A 20,966-nucleotide genomic window follows, 5' to 3' on the forward strand; every position below is an offset into this window, starting at 1 on the left:
GGTTCAGCTAAAGACAAAGTGATGTGCTTTTGAGAAAAATCTGTTAAAGTCACAGGCCAACATCAAAATTTGGGCCTAAGCTTATTTGTAGGGATATGTAAAATGGCTATGCTAAGGAAGTGGTTAAATATACACACATCTGATATTACTATGCACCAATTGTTAAGTCATACTGTATGCCACCTTTCTATTGGACACATGATCCGTGATCTTTAAGGTTAAGATCATAACTGTTTGACACCAACACTTTGGAGCCATTGTGGTTTAAAAATGGTGGCTTTGTGTGTTAGTCAAGATCAAATGTTTCAGTTTGTGACAGAACTGGTCAAATTTCAAGACCACGCACAACCATATACTATGTGACCACTGAGTCACAAAGAAATAATTTGCACTGCTGAGTGCCTCATCTTATCTTTTTGCATATTATTGAAAAAGATAAAAACTGAATAGGAGATGCTCCAATAGGAGTTGAGCTATTCAATTTAGGAATGCATACCATGAATAAAAATAGATTCGGGAATTAAACTATTTTATTTTAATGGCATTGTATGATGATGATGATAAAAAATAATAGTCTATTGTAGAGTACAGAGTTTACTGTACTTCTGTAATGCAGAAGTACTATGCATATATGTATGTAATGCATAACCTGGGGGCACATTGCCTGCTTTGAGCTCTTCAAAATGTGAGACAAAGATGAAGAGAAAGAAGAGATGAGCAGTTTGTAATCCGTTTGTTCTCTCTAGATGTGTGAGGATCTGCGATACCAGCTGAGCAGGACCCAGCTGAAGAAAGTGGAGACAGAGCGAGAACTCCGAGAGCTGAATGACAAAACCAACAGACAAATGGAGAAAGCTGCACAGGTGTGTGCCCACTCAACCCATTGCTTAACTCATTCACTCTTTTTGAGTAGTCATTTAGGAAGAAAATTTTCTCTGAAAACTGTTACAACAGTAAAGTAAAGTCAAGCATGGTGATATATTCTGAAAGGTGTTGTGAAATAGTAAAACAGTTTAATCATTCTCACATTGGCTGGACAAATATGTCATTAAATCTTTTTGCTCATAGTATAATTAATTAAAAAGTCACATAACTTTTGAAATATTGCATTAGGAATTTTAGCAAATTTCAGGCCAGTGATTGGAGTCAGACCAATATGGATTTTTTTTGGGGGTTACAATGTCACTATTAGGGGACAAAAGTCACGATACAGATACATCTTCAGATATATATATATATATATATATATATATATATAATGTAATACACTCACACGTATACAAAACAGCAATGATTCCAAACATTTTGTTGTCAAGTCCATACAACAATAGATGTAACTGAGGCTTCATATTTTACAGTTTAAACATTAACTTTATTATAAAGAACTATAAATATAACCAACAATTTCCTGTTACACTGCTGTCAGTTGGCTTGTTAGTCCCTGTGCCATATCACTCAGTATTTGCATGAAATCGATTTCTCTTCTATTTTGGCTCTGCTTAGCTGCCGGCATAGCCACCAATTGTCTCTTGCTGCTGTAAAACGACCACTCAGATTGAAAAGGAATGGCAGCTGGTCGCTTTGCCTCTGACTGTCTCTTGCAGCCCATGTGACCAAGGGGAGACTGGAGTCCCAGCCATGTTTGACAACATTGTAAGCAATGCTGTTGAAGCGCCCTCTTCTGGAAAACTATGTAAGGACATCATTTTCGAACAGATAGTTTTCATATCAGCAATACCCCCCCCCCCCTCCCCCCCGCCAAAAAAAAAAAAATCCAACTAAAACAAAAACACCAATACTGATATTGGCTCATATATACCAGGTTTTTTCAGATTACTAATGTATCCGTTGGGTTACACTTTTTATCCCTTGCCCCACCCACCCACTGAACAAACAAAAATTTAAAATAAGAGAGTAATATAGGATTCAGTCTCTCCAGCTTTCCTTAAGTGTTGTAAGTTCAACTCCTCCTCCTTTGGTGGATTTTATTAAAACCACACACAATGGTTGCACACCATATAAAAATATGCTTGAAGGAACATGATTCTGGACCGATGCTGACCCATTTGTTAATTTATCGCAAGATTTACTGCCACTGGCAATAGTAATACATGCAAGCACCTACTGAAGGAAGGGGCTCATTTTGAGAGATTGATCACAGATCTATAGTTTATTGTAATATGTTCAGACAATATTAAATCGAAGTATGTGGTGTCTTTGTCCTGCACAGGTTTCTCAGTGTTGATGTTTTTAACAGTTTGTGTTTTTCTGAGGGCACATAAGGTGGGTTGCTGTGAAAGATTTCCTCACCTCTCCTTCCCTCTCTGCGGGACAGGAAGTGGAAAAGCTGAGCTCAGAGCTGGTTGGCTATCGGCAGCAACTGGAGGTGGTCCAGAAGGATGCCAGCCAATGGCAGGCCAAAGTCCTGAGCCTAGAAGAACAGCTGGCAAATGCCCAGCGCCAACTGCACCTCACCAGGTAGTACCTAATCCTATTACACATGCCACCACACTCATGCGCACACATACACACAACGCTCCCCTCTGCCCAGCTCCTGCCCAGCTCAGCCCAGCCCAGTCCAGTTCAGACCAGCACACCAACTGTACCCCACCAGGTAATGGCTAATCCTATTATACAAACCCGCACACACATGCGCGTCACTGTGCCATGGTCCTGGTACCAACTGGACCTCACCAGGTCACCTCTAATCCTGTTAAGCATGCCACAGCACAATGCAACACACACATTTGCAGACACACAAGCACTCCACCCACTCTACGCCACCAGGCCATCACCCAGCCCAGCAACAGCTCCAGCAGAGCCAAAATGGCGCCTGAGCCTTTCTTCTGTCCCTGGCATGCAAACACACAGCGTGGCTGATGGTCACTGGACAGCCTGGCCTCGGCGCCACCTGCCAGTGCCCTGCACCGATCCTCACAACGGGTACTACCGGCTCCCCTCCCCCTGAAGTCCATCTTCTGTCATCTCTGTCTTTGTATCTATTTCTGTATCTATACAGTTTTTCCTCCTACCTTCATAATTCCAGCCTTCCCTTTCAACCCTCTTTTCTGCCTTCTGCTCTTGTGTGCTTCCTGTCCTCTCTTGATTGTGTCTATCCTTTTAACTAACTTCCAATCCTTTCTTATTCCCTCTCATTCACTTTTCTATGAATATTCTTTTCTTTATTCATGCCTCCTCCTTACCCGCTTTCCTCCTGTCATCCACTGGCTGCTGTTCCTTCTGCTCCATCCACTGCCAGGGCCACGTCAGCCGATGCCAGCCGCCCAGGGCACACTCTCACCCCCGCTGCCACCAGTCAAAGTGTCTGAGATGGGCACAGATGTGGTGGCGGTGCCCTGCCGTGCCGGAGGCTGCGGGATGCAACATTGTATAATGTGTGAGTGTGTGTGGCTGCGTGTGTGATTATGTGCCTTTGTGTGTGTCTGATCTGTGTTTAAGTGCGTTCATCTGCCAGAAGGCCAGCGTGAACACACGGGCCCCACAGCACGCTGTTGTGTGTTTCAGCATTGAAGCGGGGAGTGCGTGTGTGTTTTCTGTCCAGCTGTGGAGAATGACATGCATATTAATGTGGCAACATGATGACTTTGACCTGTGCTGGAGAAACTGCCGGATTGAACCATTTTACTGCCATGTGTGTGGTGTATGTGCATGAGAGAGTTTATGGTTTTATCTACCCACAGATGCATACTCGATGTTTGACAGCTGTTGACTTGGCTGAGCGTGTAGCCATTCAGATTCAATTTTGTTCATTAGCAAGGAAGCTGCGTCTGATCCGGATCTTATTGAGACTGTGTTTTGTTTAGGTTTTCAAAATTCAGTCCGTATCACACAATCAGTTGCGGTGCATCCGGAAAGTATTCACAGCGCTTCACTTTTTCCACATTTTATGTTACAGCCTTATTCCAGAATGGATGAAATTCTTTATTTTCTTCAAAATTCTACTCACAGTACCCCATAATGACAGATTTTTTTTTTAATTTTTGCAAATTTATTAAAAATAATAAAACACCTAAGAAATCACGTGTACATAAGTATTCACAGCCTTTTCTGTGAAACTCAAAATTAAACTCAGGTGAATCCTGTTTCCACTGATCATCCTTGAGATGTTTCTTCAGTTTAATTGGAGTCCACCTGGGGTAAATTCAGTTGATTGGACATGATTCGGAAAGGCACACACCTGTCTACATACGAGGGTAGGCTGAAAGGTTCTAAGGCTGACTATGATGCAGTTGTCGAATTGATCAAATTCAGGGTTATTTTTCTACATAGTCTCCCTGTAACTCCACACACACTTCTTCCAGCGGTGCTTGAGTGCTTCGATTCCCTTGGCATAGAAGCTTTCATCTTGAGAGTCAAAATAGTCCTCAACGGCAGCCATCACCTCATCATTGCTCCGATAGTGCTTCCCAGCCAAGTTTTTTTTCAGGTTTGGGAACAGAGAGAAAGTCCGAGCGTGCCAAGTCAGGGGAGTATGGTGGGTGATCTACCAGTTCGAATCCACACTCGTGTATAGTGGCCATGGCCACTGTTGACTTGTTAGCTGGGGCATTGTCATTGATGGAACAGCACCCCTTTCGTCAGCTTTCCTGGTCGCTTGGCCAACGACCTTGGCCTTCTTTGGAGGTGGTGACCTTGGGTGTTTCCACTGCATTGATTGTTTTTTTTTTTGTCTCTGGCTCAAAGTGGTGAACCCAACACTCATCCTAGGTAAGAAAACGCTCCATGTAATTGGCTGGATCCTCTTCAAATTGCGCAAAGTTTGCCTTCGACATGACTAGCCTGGTGCGTTTCTGATCAGGCGTCAGAAGACGCGGCACCCACCGAGCTGACACCTTTGACATTCCAAGTTCTTCATGCAGGATGTGTTCAATTCTCTCACGGGATATTCCCACAGCATCTGCTAGCTGATTAATCGTTGATCGTCTGTCGTCCATCACCCTTTCATGAACAAGGTCAATGTTTTTCTGGGTTGTGGCTGTTGCAGGCCGCCCAGACCTTGGGTCGTCTTCAAGGCTCTCTCTGCCCCTCTTAAATTCAGCTGCCCACTTCTGCACTGTAGATATGGAGGGAGCTTCATCCCCTAATGTAGCAACCATATCCACATGAATGTCCTTGGGCTTTAACCCCTTCTTATGCTGCTTCTTATGCAGGTACTTAATCACACTGCGATGCCAGATTTTGTCCATTTTTGCCATTTCCCTCTACCATGAACATTCAAACTTGGCTATGAACCACAAACTACCTCACAACCTGGAAGAAAATAACACAGTTAGTCATCAGAAGAGTTGAACTTAATGCATGCCAAGTTTTATTGAAATGGCATTTCTCCTTCTTGGTGAGCCTTAGAACTTTTCAGCCTGCCCTCGTACAAGGTCGCAGCTGACAGTGCATGTCAGAACACAAACCAAGCATGAAGTCAAAGGAATTGTCTGTAGACCCCTGTGACAGGATTGTCTCAATGCACAAATCTGGGGAAGGGTTCAGAAACCTTTCTGCTGCTTTGAAGGTCCCAATGAGCACAGTGGCCTCCATCATCTGTAAATGGAAGAAGTTCAGATCCACCAGAACCTTTCCTAGAGCTGGCCGCCCATCTAAACTGAGCAATCGGGAGAAGGGCCTTAGTCATGGGGAGGACCAAGAACCAGATGGTCACTCATTCAGAGCTCCAGCATTCCTCTGTGGAGAGAGGAGAACCTTCCAGAAGGACAATCATCTCTGCAGCATTCCACCAATCAGGCCTGTATTACCAGAATTACCAGACGGAACCCACTCCTTAAAGGCACCTGGCAGCTCGCCTGGAGTTTACCAAAATGCAGTTAAAGGACTCTCAGACCATGAAAAACAAAATTCTCTGGTCTGATGAGACAAAGATTGAACTCTTCGGCGTGAATGCCATTCGTCATGTTTGGAGGAAACCAGTCACCATCCCTACAGTGAAGCATGGTGGTGGCAGAATCATGCTGTGGAGATGTTTTTCAGCAGCAGGAACTGGGAGACTAGACAGGATTGAGGGAGAGATGAACGCAGCAATGTACAGAGACATCCCGGATGACAACCTGCTCCAGAGTGCTCTTGACCTCAGACTGGGGCAACGGTTCATCTTTCAGCAGGACAATGACCCTAAGCACACAGCCAAGATATCAAAAGAGTGGCTTCAGGACAACTCTGAATGTCCTTATGTGGCCCAGCCAGAGTCCAGACCTGAATCTGATAGAACATCTCTGGAGAGATCTGAAAATACTGCAGTATCATCTATGGCCACAAGACTGCACTGTCTAAAATCGTGACAAGTTGCTCTTTTATACTGATCTGAATGAACTGCTTTCTGAGCCACACTTCGGACTAGAAGGTGGAAGTAATACAAGATTATTGGATACTAACTACCATAAAACAAGAAGGAAGAAGATCTGAATGAGGAGGATATGCTGGGCCTCAGAGAACAAGTGAAATTAATAAATCATGCTCTCAAACTCAAAGACCATGCTCTCAAATAAAGACAGAATAACCTTCACACGCCTATGACCAGAGAGGATATAACCCTCATATTTCAAACCTTCAACACTCAAGTTGTTTGCACTTTGCGAAACAGCTGGAGGACAACAAGGAGGTTGGCTAGGATAAATAAATTAAAGAATGAATTGTTTCGAAAAACAAATGTGACATATGTTTGTTTGTTTTTTCTCTTCAAGATGCAATTTTGGACAGATGCAATGAATACTCCAGTGCGACATGTTCAGAAAATATGTCTATTAAATTGTTGTCACAACATAATGCCATTGTTAACGGTCTTCTTCATGTTCTTGTGCTTTAGGGTTGTGTCTCGTTTTTGGGGAGGTGATGGTCTAGTGGTTAAGGTGTTGGGCTTGAGATCAGAAGATCCTCGGTTCAAATCCCCGCCTGACTGGAAAATCACTAAGGGCCTTTGGGCAAAGTCCTTAATCCCCTATTGCTCCCGGTGTGTAGTGAGCGCCTTGTATGGCAACACCCTGACAACAGGGTGAATGTGAGGCATAATTGTAAAGCTCTTTGAGCGTCTGATGCAGGTGGAAAAGCGCTATATAAATGCAGTCCATTTACTTTCAGGGGGAGTAGTTTTAAAGATACACCCAGACAAATTAGTGACAACAGGGAAAATTGGGTAAAGAATCTGTCCGACAGGGTTCTTACACAGACAGAAAAGGATGTGCTCGCTAAAGGACTAAATTTCTCAGTGACCCCTAAACATATACCGACAGTAGATTACATCACTGCAGTAGAGTCAGCCATTAAACATAACAGTTTGTCAGAGTCAGAAGCTGGGGACCTCCGTCTAAGAGTCACAGCACTGCTTAACAGTGCTAAGCTTCCTCCGTCCAACATCACAGGAGAAGAACAGAAAGCTTTGTCAGCACTGCAGAAGGACCAAAGCATCCTTGTCCTGCCAGCGGATAAAGGCAGATGCACAGTGGTCCTGAACACATCAGACTACAAGGCCAAGTGACTCCAGTACATACGAACGTCTGAAGAGAGACCCCACGAGTGGCTATAAGAAGAAAATCATTAGCTACCTCCAAAACCTGGAGAAAGAGGGACTCATCGACAGGCAGACATACTATAGACTGTACCCGGGGGACACCACTCCATGCATCTATGGACTGCCCAAAATCCACAAACAGGACGTGCCACTCAGGCCTATTGTATGTAGCACAGATTCCATCACATACAATTTGGCCAAGCACCTCAAGTGGATTTTGGCTCCTCTAGTGGGTAACTCAGATCACCATGTGGAGAACACACAAGATTTTGTGAACAAGATCAAGGACCTGCAGCTGGAGGCAGATGAAACTATGGTGTCATTTGATGTGACTTCGTTGTTCACCTGCATCCCCACTGCTGAGGCCATCTCAGCTGTGAGGCAGAGACTGCTGGAGGATGTGTCTGTACCTGAAAGGACCAAACTCACACCAGACCACATCAGCCAACTCTTGGAGATCTGTCTTAACACCACGTATTTCCTGTTTAGGGGGAATTACTACAGGCAGATCCATGGTTGTGTGATGGGGTCCCCGGTATCCCCCATTGTGGCCAATCTGTACATGGAGCGAGTGGAGAAGACAGCCTTGATGTCGTTCACGGGCATCTCTCCCAGTCACTGGTTCAGATATGTCGATGACACATGGGTTAAAATCAAGCAACAGGAGGTCGAGGACTTTACAGAACACATCAATTCGGTGGATTCCAATATCAAGTTCACACGTGAGGATGCCAGAAACAACCATTTAGCCTTCTTGGACTGTGATGTTACGATTGGAGAGAACAGGCAGCTCCAGACAGAGGTTTACAGAAAACCCACTCACACTGACCAATATCTGCTCTTTGGCTCAAACCACCCCCTTGAACACAAGCTCGGGGTGATCAGGACTCTTCAACACAGAGCCCTACAGGTGCCCACAACTGCAGAGTGAAGGGCTAAAGAACAACAACTTGTACAGAAAGCCCTCACAGTATGTGGGTACCCACGATGGTCCCTGGACAAAGTGCAGAAGTCCCAGAAAACAAAGAGACCAGATAGACAGGAAACAGAGACAAGAAGAAGAGGAGTGTCTCTCCCTTATTTAGCAGGAGTAGGGGAAAAACTACAGAGGATCTTCAGACAGCACAAAATCCCAGTTTACTTTAAACCGGTTAACACCTTGAGACAGAAATTAGTTCACCCTAAGGACAGGATCCCTAGTTACAAACAGAGCAATGTAGTGTATTATATCAGATGTCAGGAAAACTGTAATGAACACTACATAGGTGAAACTAAGCAACCTTTAAACAAGAGGCTATACCAGCACCGCAGAGAGGTCGCCAGTGGACCTCAGTCTGCAGTTCATCTCCACCTGAAAGACACTAACCACACGTTTGAGGACAAGGAAGTTAAAATCTTAGCCAGAGAGAAGAAATGGTTTGAGAGAGGTGTCAAGGAAGCATTCTTTGTAAAACAGTTGAAACCCAGCCTTAACCGGGGGGCGGGTCTCAGACACGCTTTGTCCCCTGTTTACAATGGTGTACTCAGGTCTAAGCAGTTTCAGTCTTTTGTTCGTGGTAATGAGTCATTCACGTCATCAGGAGAGTCGTCAAGGGAGCCATCAGGGGAGGCTTACATCCCATCATTAGGAGAGTGCACAATAGGTGCTAATTAGAGCTATTGTTTAGTCACTAGCCTATAGCAGTCGGCCTCTCGGTAGGAGGGGTCTGATTAGGTTAAAAACTCCAGCTTTTGTTGGCTTCTGGTTTATTCTTCTCTACAAGAGTCAAGACAGAAGTCAGACTACCAGAGCAAGAATTTTAGCTGAGGAAGCTTCTGTGATTTGAAGTGAAACGTCCTCACATCAAGCAACCCAGTCCAGTCGAAGATTCAAGCTTCTCTACTATGGAAACCACCTGGACAACTGAGAGCCTACACAGAAGCAGTCCATTTATTTAATTTTGGCTACACCATTGACATGATTTATGGTGCTACAGCTCTGTTTCCTCTGTATTTGTAAGCTTTCAGAAAACGGATACAAATACAGATGAAATGTATGCAGAGTGCAGACAGTAGGCTCTGTCCATTTTCATATTTAACACTGAGCGTAATGAGCCTTTAGTGTCCATCTGTTGGTCTGCTGGAGTTGAATACGTTTAAATACATTCATTTGGAGTCATACGTTTGCCTTTTTTTGCTGTTCACTAGTGGGCTCACAGGTGTTGTATGTTTATATGAGTGAGATATTTAGAAGACCTGGAGGTCATTTGTACTACTGGCCTTCAGAAACATGCAGTTGTCTGTGCAGCTTGCTTATTCCATGTTTTCACTTCTCTAGTTGTTGTCCAAATCATCTCAGGCTGCCACCAAATCTTCAAATAGGGGCTGTGCTGTAAAGAGATGCTCTCATACCTGAGAGCCCTACCTGCCTTTCTAATCCACACAGTTGTTTATACTTCATGTTTGCGAATGTACACTCTAAAATGCACATTAGCCCAACTTATGCCTCTACACACAGACACACACTTGCATACACAGATGCGTGCATACGTACGGGCGTCCCATGGTGACTGCTGCGCTGTGCTGCACTCCAGGATTGGATCATCAGCCAGCTGTGAGTTGGACAGCCCAGGATCTGTCCTAATCCTCCACACTCTGTTCACATTGCCTCACATACACACAAACACTGCAATCTCGGTCCCAACCCAGCAGAGGGCTTTACCAAGTTTGTTTTTGTATGTTTGCTTCTGAATTTCTTGTTTTCCTTTAGTTCTTTCACTCCTTGTCTTCATCCTGCCCGGTTTCCCTTTGTTGTGTGATCACAGATCCCCGAGGCCTTGGTGAAAACTGCCCAGCAGAACTTGTTTTCCGGCACATCAGATAGGTGTGGATGTGGATGATTCCATGTGTATTAATGGTTTATTGAGACCTGTGTGCTCTCTCCGTGATTTGGACGAGCTCAGCGTCTGAAGCCCCACAAATTCCACTTTGTTATCCCCGTGAAATCAAGCATCCATGTTGATGAGGCTGGTTGTTTAGAGCTGTAGATGCTGAGGTCAAAATATAATTTCAGTGAATATGTTTTCTTGTTTTGGCACCCTGCAGGACTTTGATTTACATACATACATACATATACACCTTCAACCGCTTATCCTGGATCAGGCTAAAGGGGAAACAGCTCCAGCAGGGGACCCCAAAGTTCCCTTTCCTGGGCCACATTAACTATGTCTGAGTGGGGGATCCCGAGGCGTTCCCAGGCCAGTGTGGAGATATAATCTCTCCACCTAGTCCTGGGTCTTCCCTCGGGTCTCCTCCCACCTGGACGTGCCTGAAACATCTTCCTAGGGAGGTGCCCAGGAGGCATCCTTACCAGATGCCTGAACCACTTCAGCTGGCTCCTTTCAACATGGAGACAGCTGATCTACTCCGAGCTCCTTACCAATGACTGAGCTTCTCATCTTATCTCTAAGGGAGACGCCACACACCTTCGTGAGGAAACCCATTTCAGCCACTTGTACTCGCGATCTAGTTCTTTTGGTTATGACCCAACCCTCATGACCATAAGTGAGAGTCGGAACGAAGATTGACCAGTAGATCGAGAGCTTCGCCTTTTGGTTCAGGTCCCTTTTTGTTACAACAGTACAGTAGAGCGAATGCAATACCATCCCTGCTGCAAAGATTCTCAGGCCGATCTCATGCTCCATTGTCCCCTAACTCCTGAACAAGACCCTGAGGGACTTGAACTCCTTCACTTGGGGCAAGACTTCATTTGCTACCCGGAATAGGTCATTCATCGGTTTCCTGCTGAGAACCATGGCCTCTGCAGGCACCAGGTAGAAAGAGGTGCTGATCCTCATCCCAGCTGCTCCACACTCGGCTGTGAACTGATCCAGTGACTGCTGGAGGTCACAGGCCAATGAAGCCAACAGGACCACATCATCTGCAAAAAGTAGTAATGAAATCCTGTGCACACAAAGATGAAGGCCCTCCTCCCCCAGGTACGCCTCGATATCCTGTCCATGAATATCACAAACAGGATTGGTGACAAGGCCAGCTCTGACGGAGGCCAACCTCCACCGGAAACAAGTCTGACTTACTGCCGAGCACCCAAACACAGCTCTCGCTTTGTGAGTACAGAGATTGGATGGCCCTGAGAATGGACCCCCTCACTTCATACTCCTGCAGCACCTCCGGTATCTCTCAGGGTACCCGATCATACACCTTCTCCAAGTCCACAAAACACATGTAAACTGGATGGGCATATTCATAGACTTTGATTTACTAATCTGGAACAAGAAACCGTAGAATTCTGGACATGCTTGACTGTTAATAAAGTCAGATCTGTGGCTGTATGTCATGAATAACCTTCACACGCACCTTCACACATAACAAAAGGACAGGAACCATCAAGTGATTGTCACTTAGTTGTGAGTCTGATCAAGTGTGTTGTAAACCCAAAATGTCGACTGAGGTGATCATGACAACATCTTGTTGGTGTGGGGGGCTCTGTCTGATAGTCTTCAAATCTCACCTGTATCACCAATAGAGCCCTAAAGCAAAGCAGTTGTGACGCCATCTTGTGTAGAAGATGAGAGAGTGCCAGTTTAATGCTGTGAACTTTGACGTGTCTGGTGGTGATATTGGAAGAAAATACAGCGCCAGAGCAGTACAAAGAAAAAAATCATGTAGAACCTGCACAGCGGGACATGTGACTGTTTTGGGTGATCTCTTTGTGCAGTTGTTCACAAGTCAAGTCTGGGAGCATGTGCTGATGCTCTCAGACTTCACCACATCCAGAACACCACTGAATCGGCTTGGATCCTGGATGGCAGCCACTCAGGAAGACAGCCGGTCTATTCCCACACTGCTAAAATAACCATCTGTCTTCTGCAACCAGGTGAAACCATAGACTGTATATATAGGGTGAAACCTGGGCATCCCTTGGCCTTCTCCAGTGACTGGGTTTCTCAATTGCTCACCGGTCAGATATATAAATGGACAATTCTATGGAAACAGAATTGCAATCACAGCAAAATTTTTTAATCTGGCCAGATTTTGCTATTATTTTAATTCTGTTACCATAGAATTGCAAAAACTGTTGTGAACATACTGTAGAACATTCTTTAATAGGCAATTAAAAAAATAATTTTAAAGTATTTTAAAAACTCTGTTGGTCTCGGCTGATGTTCAACATGAAAGGACTTTGGAGCCAAAAATTGGGATCTGAGCACTTTTACTGGGAACTACTGGAACAAATTCGTGTGATATGATGGAGACAGTTTTGCTGTTCTCAAACACTGAGTGATGTGTAAGAAGACGACTGGTGACGGAAGCCACCAAGATGTCTTTGATGGAGTTACACATCTTCACGGTGGAGTGGAACAGAGAAGGATTACCTTCAAGACATAAAATTTCAGCCTCAAGCCTGGGTTTGATCTGTCTTCTTGTATGAAAGTCCTTGTCTGCTCCACGCCACCATGAATCACCTCACAGTCTATAACAACAGGCACATCTTGATTTTCTTTTATTTCAATTCCATTGTGTAGGTGTTCAGAGTTTAAATTACAAAAATTGTCACTTTCCAGTTACTTATGGACCTGATGGTAGGTCGAGGTTGAAGGATACAGATGGCATTCCTGTGTTTTGGTGCTACGCTCTCCTTTCTGTGACCCTGAACTGAAACAACGGATGCTGAAACAGAGAGGAGAAGAAGTGCTCGTAAGACAGACATCCACACCGACTGCTGCGACTCTGATAAACAAAGTTCCTCAAACTCTATTAGACATGTCACGCTGCTGTGGTCTCCCTCTGTCTGTACCTCCACCTCTCCACATTTCTCCCCTCAGTTGTAGATCGTGATCGCAAGGTCTGGGAAGGCGGGGGAACAGAACTCTGTGCGAGTGTCTGTGTGTGAGGGTGGAGAAGTGTAAATGAGGAAGGTGAGGCAGCAGATGCCGTTTCCCGCCAGAGGCTCGCTTTGAGCAGAGAGCAAAATCTGGGCGCGACAAAACTGCTGCAAACCAACTCGGCGGGAGGCCCTTGTCCAATCATGGCCCAGAATAAAAGGGCCAGGACACCTTGCGGGCTGCAGTTGTTCAGGAGAGGCGGGGGCCATAATGAACCTTCAACCGGTGCCAGCAAGCGCACACACTTCAGCACCGCATCTATCTTTCTACCTGGAATTAATGGTGCCTAACCACTGTCCCTACACACATACACGCTCACCACCTCCAAAGCACGTGTGTGTACGTGTGTGCATGGCTACGGTGCCAGAATAGTTGTTTCACATTGTGCGCTGCCGAGTTGTTTGTAAGCGTGCAGTTAGAAGAGCCTTTGTGCGAATATTAAGTGTTGATACCTTTGGGCTACACCTGTGTCTGTGAACTTTGATGTGTGTGTCTCTCTGTGTGACAGTTGCGGGGCAGAGTCAGGTACGAGGTTCACTGTGTATATGTGGGTGTTCATGTGTGTGCGTGCGTGTGCTTGTCTGGTCGGCAGCCATGTTGTTGGGGAGCAGATGGCACCATGGTTGGCAGGGGAGGGGCTGCTTAGCACAACTAATCAGACAGTTACGGATAGGGCAGCTGGGAGGGCCGTCGGCCAGCCACGTGTGTGTGTGTGTGTGTGTGTGTGTGTGTGTGTGTGTGTGTGTGTGTGTGTGTGTGTGTGTGTGTGTGTGTGTGTGTGTGTGTGTGTGTGTGTGTGTGTGTGTGTGTGTGTGTGTGTGAGAGTGAATACCACAGAGTGTCATGATGTTGACAGTGGTGCGCCCGTTGGCCTGGTGATGAGACCTTGCTGCGTTCTCTCCTCACTGTCAGTGTGCCCTCTCTGTCATCCTACCTCCTCATCTCTCTCTCTCTCTCTCTCTCTCAATCTGTGGAGATACACTCTTTTATCTTTCTTTCCATTTCTTAAGCTTCTTTTTTCTTCCTGCCATACTGTTTTATATTTGTTGCTGCATCTTTAGTTTTTATGTACAAGTTCATCAATGTTAATTTAGTTGACTTGAAGGTAATTAAAATGAAATATGTATTTTATTCTTAATTCGAGCTGCATACTAATAAATGAGTATACGTAGAAGCGATTTTAACACTTAACTCACTGTACTCCTCAATCAGCTGGTTGGACAAACCATTTTTTTAAATTGCCATGTTTATCACAGTAAGAAAATGGAAAACAAGAAATAGTCATTCAGATTTCCAAATTTTTGAACTCCTCATGTATGCTCAACACTTCCATCAGGAAAACTCACCAAATCTCAGATGGGGATATTTTATCAAAATAATTTTGCACTAGATGCCTTATTAAAAATGTTTTTACTCTATCTAGATCAGATTCTGGTAAAATAAATAATTCTGCACACATTAGCACAACTATGATGCTTTGAATGACTCATCTGAGACTAAAATTCATATGATAGAAATTCAGAGAATCATCGACTGATTTTCTGGTTGGAGGGCAGAGCATGAAAGGAACAGAAAGGTATGGTGAGAGAGATGTAGAACAGAAAAAAATAAACATACTTCTAATATATATATATATATATATATATATATATATATATATATATATATATACACATAGTAAGTAAGTAAATTTTATTTATATAGCACTTTTCACAGATAAAATCACAAAGTGCTTCACAATGAAAATATAACATATCACAACTATCACAACTATATAAAACAATAGAATACAGCATAAAACATCAAATTAATTAAATGCTTGTCTGAATAAAAATATCTTCATCTGCTTTTTAAAAGAGTCAATAGAGTCTATACAGCATAGGGACAGGGGAAGAGAATTCCATAGCATGTGGCATCCCCATTTTCCCCCAAATATTGCTAACTCTTGTGCGCACACACTAAAGTGCTATGTTAATGTAGTTATCTGAACTGGTCCCACAAAACCCGATTGTTTAAATGGGAAACACAGCATACAATTAATTGTAACAATTTGTTACACATTGTTTTTCCAGTTTAAACAAGCCAGTTCTATATGTACGTTTGACATAACTAGATTAAGTAAATATAGCACTTCATATCTTTGAGTGCACTTGGGAAAAATATTTTTCTGTATGTAGTCTATCTTTTTTCAGTGTTTTGTTAAAAAAAAAAACAAAGTACAGTTTTTTTTCCCCTTTGTTTATGATTTATGACGTGCTAACTGTTATAATTCACAAAAGACCTTTTCCAGCCATAATTCTGCTGTTCCTATAGAGGCTCAGAACTTGGTGGACTGAAAAATCAGGCCACAATGTAAAAATGTAACAAGAGCAAAAAAAAAAAAAAAGAGGAAAAACAAACAAACAAACAAAACAAAACCCTAAAATTGTCAAGATCCCAGAGGGTTGACCACCTGTGACCTACAAAAAATTCTCGAAATACAACCAATTTGAAAACACTCAGGCAAAAAATTAGAGTCATGGTCATTCTACAGCTTCATTCACACCAACAGGAGCCTTACTATACCATCCCTACAGTGAAGCGTGGTGGTTGCATCATCATGCTGTGGGTATATTTTTCAGTGGCAGGAACTGGGAGACTAGTCAGGATTGAGGGAGAGATGAATGCAGCAATGTAGAGAGACATCCTTGATGAAAACCTGTTCCAGAGCGCTCTTGACCCCAGACTGTGACGACGGTTCATCTTTCAGTAGGACAGTGACCCCAAGCACACAGTCAAGATATCAAAGGAGTGGCTTCATGGCAAATCTGTGAAGGTCCTTAAGTGGCCCAGCCAAAGTCCAGACCTGAATCTGATTGAACATCTCTGGAGAGATCTGAAAATGGCTGTGCACCGATGCTCCCCATCCAACCTGATGGAGCTTGAGATGTGCTGCAAAGAGGAATGGGCAAAATTGCAGCAAGATAGGTGCACCAAGAAGACTTGTGGCATCATATTCAAGAAGACTTGTGGCTGTCATTGCTGCCAAAGGTGCATCAACAAAGTACTGAGCAAAGGGTGTGAATACTTATGTACACGTGATTTCTTATTTTTTTATTATTAATAAATTTGCAAAAATTAAAAAAAAAAAATCTTTTTTTCATATTGTCATTATGGGGTGTTGTGAGTACAACTTGAGGGGAAAAATGAATTTACTCCATTTGAGAATAAGGCTGTAACATAATAAAATGTGGAAAAAAGTGAATACTTTCCCGATGAAAACTGTAATGCTCCATCTGTGGGAACTGGGAATGGATAGAATCGACAGATCGCTGACTGGGAGACCTCAGGCAAGATCTGTTGGCTACAACGTCCGATACCTTAGCCAAGTCTGCTGTGGGACACTGTCCTACATACGCATTACTGCTGGAGGATAGAATAAGAGACAGAGCTCACCAGTCTGCTACTACCCATTCTTCACCTCCTTCTGTGCTCCTTTCCTTTCTCCTGCCCTCTTTTGTCTGCTTACTCTTCCATGCTTTGACATCACATGGACATGAAGAGGTTTTGCAGCAGTTTCATACATTTTAAAGTTGTTGTCACTGTATCCTGGTACAGCTCACAGTGTTGCATCAGCTGCTTCATGTTGGTGGTTTCCACTTTAAATTTTCAGCGTGTGTGTTTGTGATCTGGGTTAGTTTGTGCCTTCACATACCCCTGCTGTGAGGTGACACCATCACTCACTCCACGTTGCCCAGTGGCTGCAGCTTTCATCCAACATGAGAGAAAGGTTCTTTGCTCCGCTCTGTTTTTACTTGAATTGATCCTCTTTGTCTTCTTCATTTTTATCTTCCCTCTATCTCCTCTTTATCCTGTTTTCTCCCTCTTCACTCTTTTTGTGGGTACTGCAGTGCCAATCAGTCCACATAAATGGTTTCAGAAGATGCTCACAAAGACTGGAGCAGCTGAGAGGATAGATTGTGGCGGATGCAAGAGGCGGAATGTTGTGAGGAGAATTAGAGGGCGTTGTAAAAGGGAAGATGACAGGAGGATCTTTATTTGACATCCTCTGGCACTTGATACGAGAGATTGCCTTTGTCTGTATAATGAATTCTGCCTGTGAGGTTAATCATACTCATTCTGTGCCTCATTTCAATGACAGGAAGCTTAAATAAAAATGTTTCACCTGAGGAATTTTCTGATTATCGTAGGAAATCCTCAATTGAATGACAGACCTTAGTGCTTTTGCGTTTTTCAAAATGATAACACATGCACTTGGAAAAGCAGTCAGTGCATTTCTTACCAGCAGGCACATAAGTGTCTGCACAGTGACACGGTTTTTGTAATTTTGCTTCTGTACACTATGACAGTGGAATCCAACTGAAGCGATGAAGAATGTGTTTGTAGTGTAGACTTTCAGTTTTAATTCAAGAGGTTTAGCAAAAACAACACATTAACCATTTAGGGTCTACAGGCGTTTTTATGCACAGCCTGTCCATGTCAGAGGCCATAAATAATCAGACAGCTCACTGACGAGCAGTTTCATGTCTTGGTGTGGCCTTTTCCTCTTTATTGGCAAATTAAGCAGATAAAACATCTGGAGTTGATTCCAAGTGTTGAATTTCATTTAGTAACTGTTCATTTTTACTGCCAATACAAGGTTCAAAGGGGTGTTGATACAAGTGAAGGAATAATAATTTCCTGCTATCAGACAGATAACAGGAAATTTATAAATGACCAAACCAGCAGTTTGCTAAATATTTAAGAAGAAAGAATATGCTGGTGAGATCAGCAACATCAAAACACCTGGAAGAGCACAGAAGACAAGTGGGTGGTGGCAGAGTTCTTTCATTGGTGAAGAGCAACTACTCATCAATAGCTAGCCAAGTCAATCACTCAGTCACTCTGGAGGAGCTCAACGTATTGTTATGAAAGTCTGTTGTCAAAGTCTGCAATCAAGACAAGCCTTCATGAAGGGAAACAGAGGGTTTAGGACAAGGGGCAAATCACTGAAAACACTCCAAGTACAGAAAGGCCAGATTAGACTGCCAGAAAACATTTGGATGGAATAATCCAAGATTAATTTATACCTGAATGATGAAAAGCGTATGAAAAAAGAAAAGAGCAGCTGAGATATAGCAAATGTATAATCAGTATGACATGAGAGCAGTATAACAGATTTACAGTGTCAATCCTCTGACCTCAGCATGATATAGTGTGCTTTTAAGTCACTGAGGACAAACTTGAATGCAAAACGACGGACAAACAAGAAGCAAATGACTGAGGCTGCAGTGAAGTTCTGGCAAAGCATCTCAAGGGAGGAAACTCAGTATTTGGTAATGTCCACGGGTTCCAGATTTCAGGCAGTTAATGACTGCAAAGGATTTTTTCCCCAAGTATTAATGATAATCCTTATATTTCTAATTATGTTAGTTTGTGTAATTACAATTGGCCTTTGAAAATGGAGGGCCCGTGTTTAAAAATGGCTGTAATTCCTTCTTGATTAATGCAGTATTTTTGTTAAATAGCTTAAGTTAAAGCTGAAAGTCTACACTTGAGTCACATCCTGATTGTCATTGCAACTCAATTGTGTTGATGCACAGAGCCAAAAATACAAAAATTGTTGAATTTTGCACAATAACATATGTACCAGATTGTTTATACAGCACTATGCAGAGTGTTAAATGATGATTTTTAAAAAGGTGTGAAGGTGGAATGAATACAGAATTATGATGAAGAAAAACAAGAATGATGAAAGAAAGATGAGAGAATGTTTGAGCCTGGCAGTGATGTGTTCATAATAATCGCCATCGGGCTGATGTACAGCGTCATCTCCTGCTCTGTAATTCAGGCAATTGTTTACCTTCTTAGCTTAAATCGGTGATCAACCTCCAGCTCTCCCACATATGCTACCGCAACTATTTTTGTAGTACACAGATTTGACACCCGACGCAGAGTCCTGGGTTTCTGGATTGGGTCATTATAGGAGCATATTGTACGTATGCTGTCTGTTTATTTTTAAAAAAATCACAGATGCCCGTGCTGCCAGTACATGCTTCCTGTGTGAAGACCATCAGTCATCTTTGCCAATTAGGACTTAAAACCTTCTTTCACTTTGCGTTCTGAGCAGATAGATGATGACAGAGGCCAATCAGCAGCTAATTACTTCAATCTCGAGCTGGGTTGTTCTCTGAGGGAATTTGTGCTGCACTAGCAAATGTTTGCTCGCGCGCAGCTGTGTGCACGGCCATTTGTAGCTGTCTGCTGGTGCGTGCATTCATTTATATGTATGAGAGAAACATGGCTTCTGAGATGTGTAAATGTCCATATTAATGTACGTGCTTGTTTTGGAGTTGAAGGCATAGTTAATGGTTTGGTATTTGGACAGTTGAAGCTTTCTGGTTTTCAGCCACGATTTGCTCACCGCTGACCTTGGTGGCACTGTTGGCTGGCTGGGGGGGGGGTCTAGCACTCCTTGAAGAAGAAAAGAGTCCTGGGCCACCCGCTGTAAACAAAGTTGACTTGCCGACAGATGGATTGAATGACAGAGACTAACTGAGCCAGGGACGGCCCTGGCAGCATCGCACCGAGCAAAGAGGGAGGCAGAGAAGGAGAGATAAAGGGGGGTGGTGGGGTGACCAACAGGAGAGGAGGTGTGAACAGGTGCAGGGCTGCTGAAGGAAGAACCAGCAGATGGAGAGAGACGCAGCCACTTTAGTTACAGGGAAAAAAAGGGGTGGGAGGGAAGAGAGGATGGGGAGAGAGAGAGAGAGAGAGAGAGAGAGAGTGAGCAGAATAAAAAAGAATGGGCAAAAACTCTGGATGGATAGATGACCGGATCGCTCCATATACGCTGGGAATATAAAACAACCTGTGTTAGATGACATCAGACTTAGTGTTTTTTTTTTTTTGATTCATTAAAAAAAAGAAAGAAAGAAAGGAGTCGAGTGATTGGCTTGCATCACCCCTGTGTTTATTAAAATGTGCTAAAACACATTTAGGTGCACATGCGAGAGTGAACCTCGCGATGTTGAGCACAGTCTGCTGCACGGAGCCGTTCAAATGTGTATTGTTTGCCGTATGAGTGCAACGTTAGCGCGGCAAATGTTCAATATGTCAGTTTATTCTCTCAGTGGTTGGCAATTACAGTGAAATCAGCCTGCATAAGGCCTTTGTGTGTCAGTCTCTCTCTCTCTCTCTCACTCACTCACTCACTCACTCACTCACACACACACAAGCCAGTGCTTTTAATACAAATTACGCATACATAAACAGAAATGATTTTGTCTGTCTTATGAATATTAATGAGGTGTGATTAATATGGTCTATCATAAATAGCTGCGGATCAACTGGAATTCCTCCATGAAACTGAATCATCACGGCTGGTAGCATTTTGAGAATTTCAAATGCATTTAAATAGTGAACAGTTGTAATGTCTAGAAAAACGTATCAAAATAGAATATTTTATTCTATTTTTATTCTACATAATTATTGTATGGCCTTGCCTTGCAATGTGGAGCGCCTTGGGGCAACTGTTTGTTGTGATTTGGCGCTATACAAGAAAAAAG

The 20,966-nt window shown here is 43.4% G+C and overlaps 1 protein-coding gene across 3 annotated transcripts in view; it reads left to right on the forward strand.

Moving 5' to 3' along the window:
- The window catches only part of sdccag8 (SHH signaling and ciliogenesis regulator sdccag8), an 87,405-nt gene that overhangs the window by 16,068 nt on the left and 50,371 nt on the right, over positions 1 to 20,966 (forward strand). For all 3 annotated transcript variants that reach the window (XM_034184575.1, XM_034184576.1, XM_034184577.1), the window contains exons 11-12: positions 747 to 863; positions 2,336 to 2,478. In XM_034184575.1, the coding sequence (XP_034040466.1) occupies positions 747 to 863; positions 2,336 to 2,478 (260 nt within the window). The remainder of the gene's footprint in view (positions 1 to 746; positions 864 to 2,335; positions 2,479 to 20,966) is intronic.

The sequence above is a fragment of the Thalassophryne amazonica genome, chromosome 13 (genome assembly GCF_902500255.1).
Source record: "Thalassophryne amazonica chromosome 13, fThaAma1.1, whole genome shotgun sequence".
Lineage (NCBI taxonomy): Eukaryota > Metazoa > Chordata > Actinopteri > Batrachoidiformes > Batrachoididae > Thalassophryne > Thalassophryne amazonica.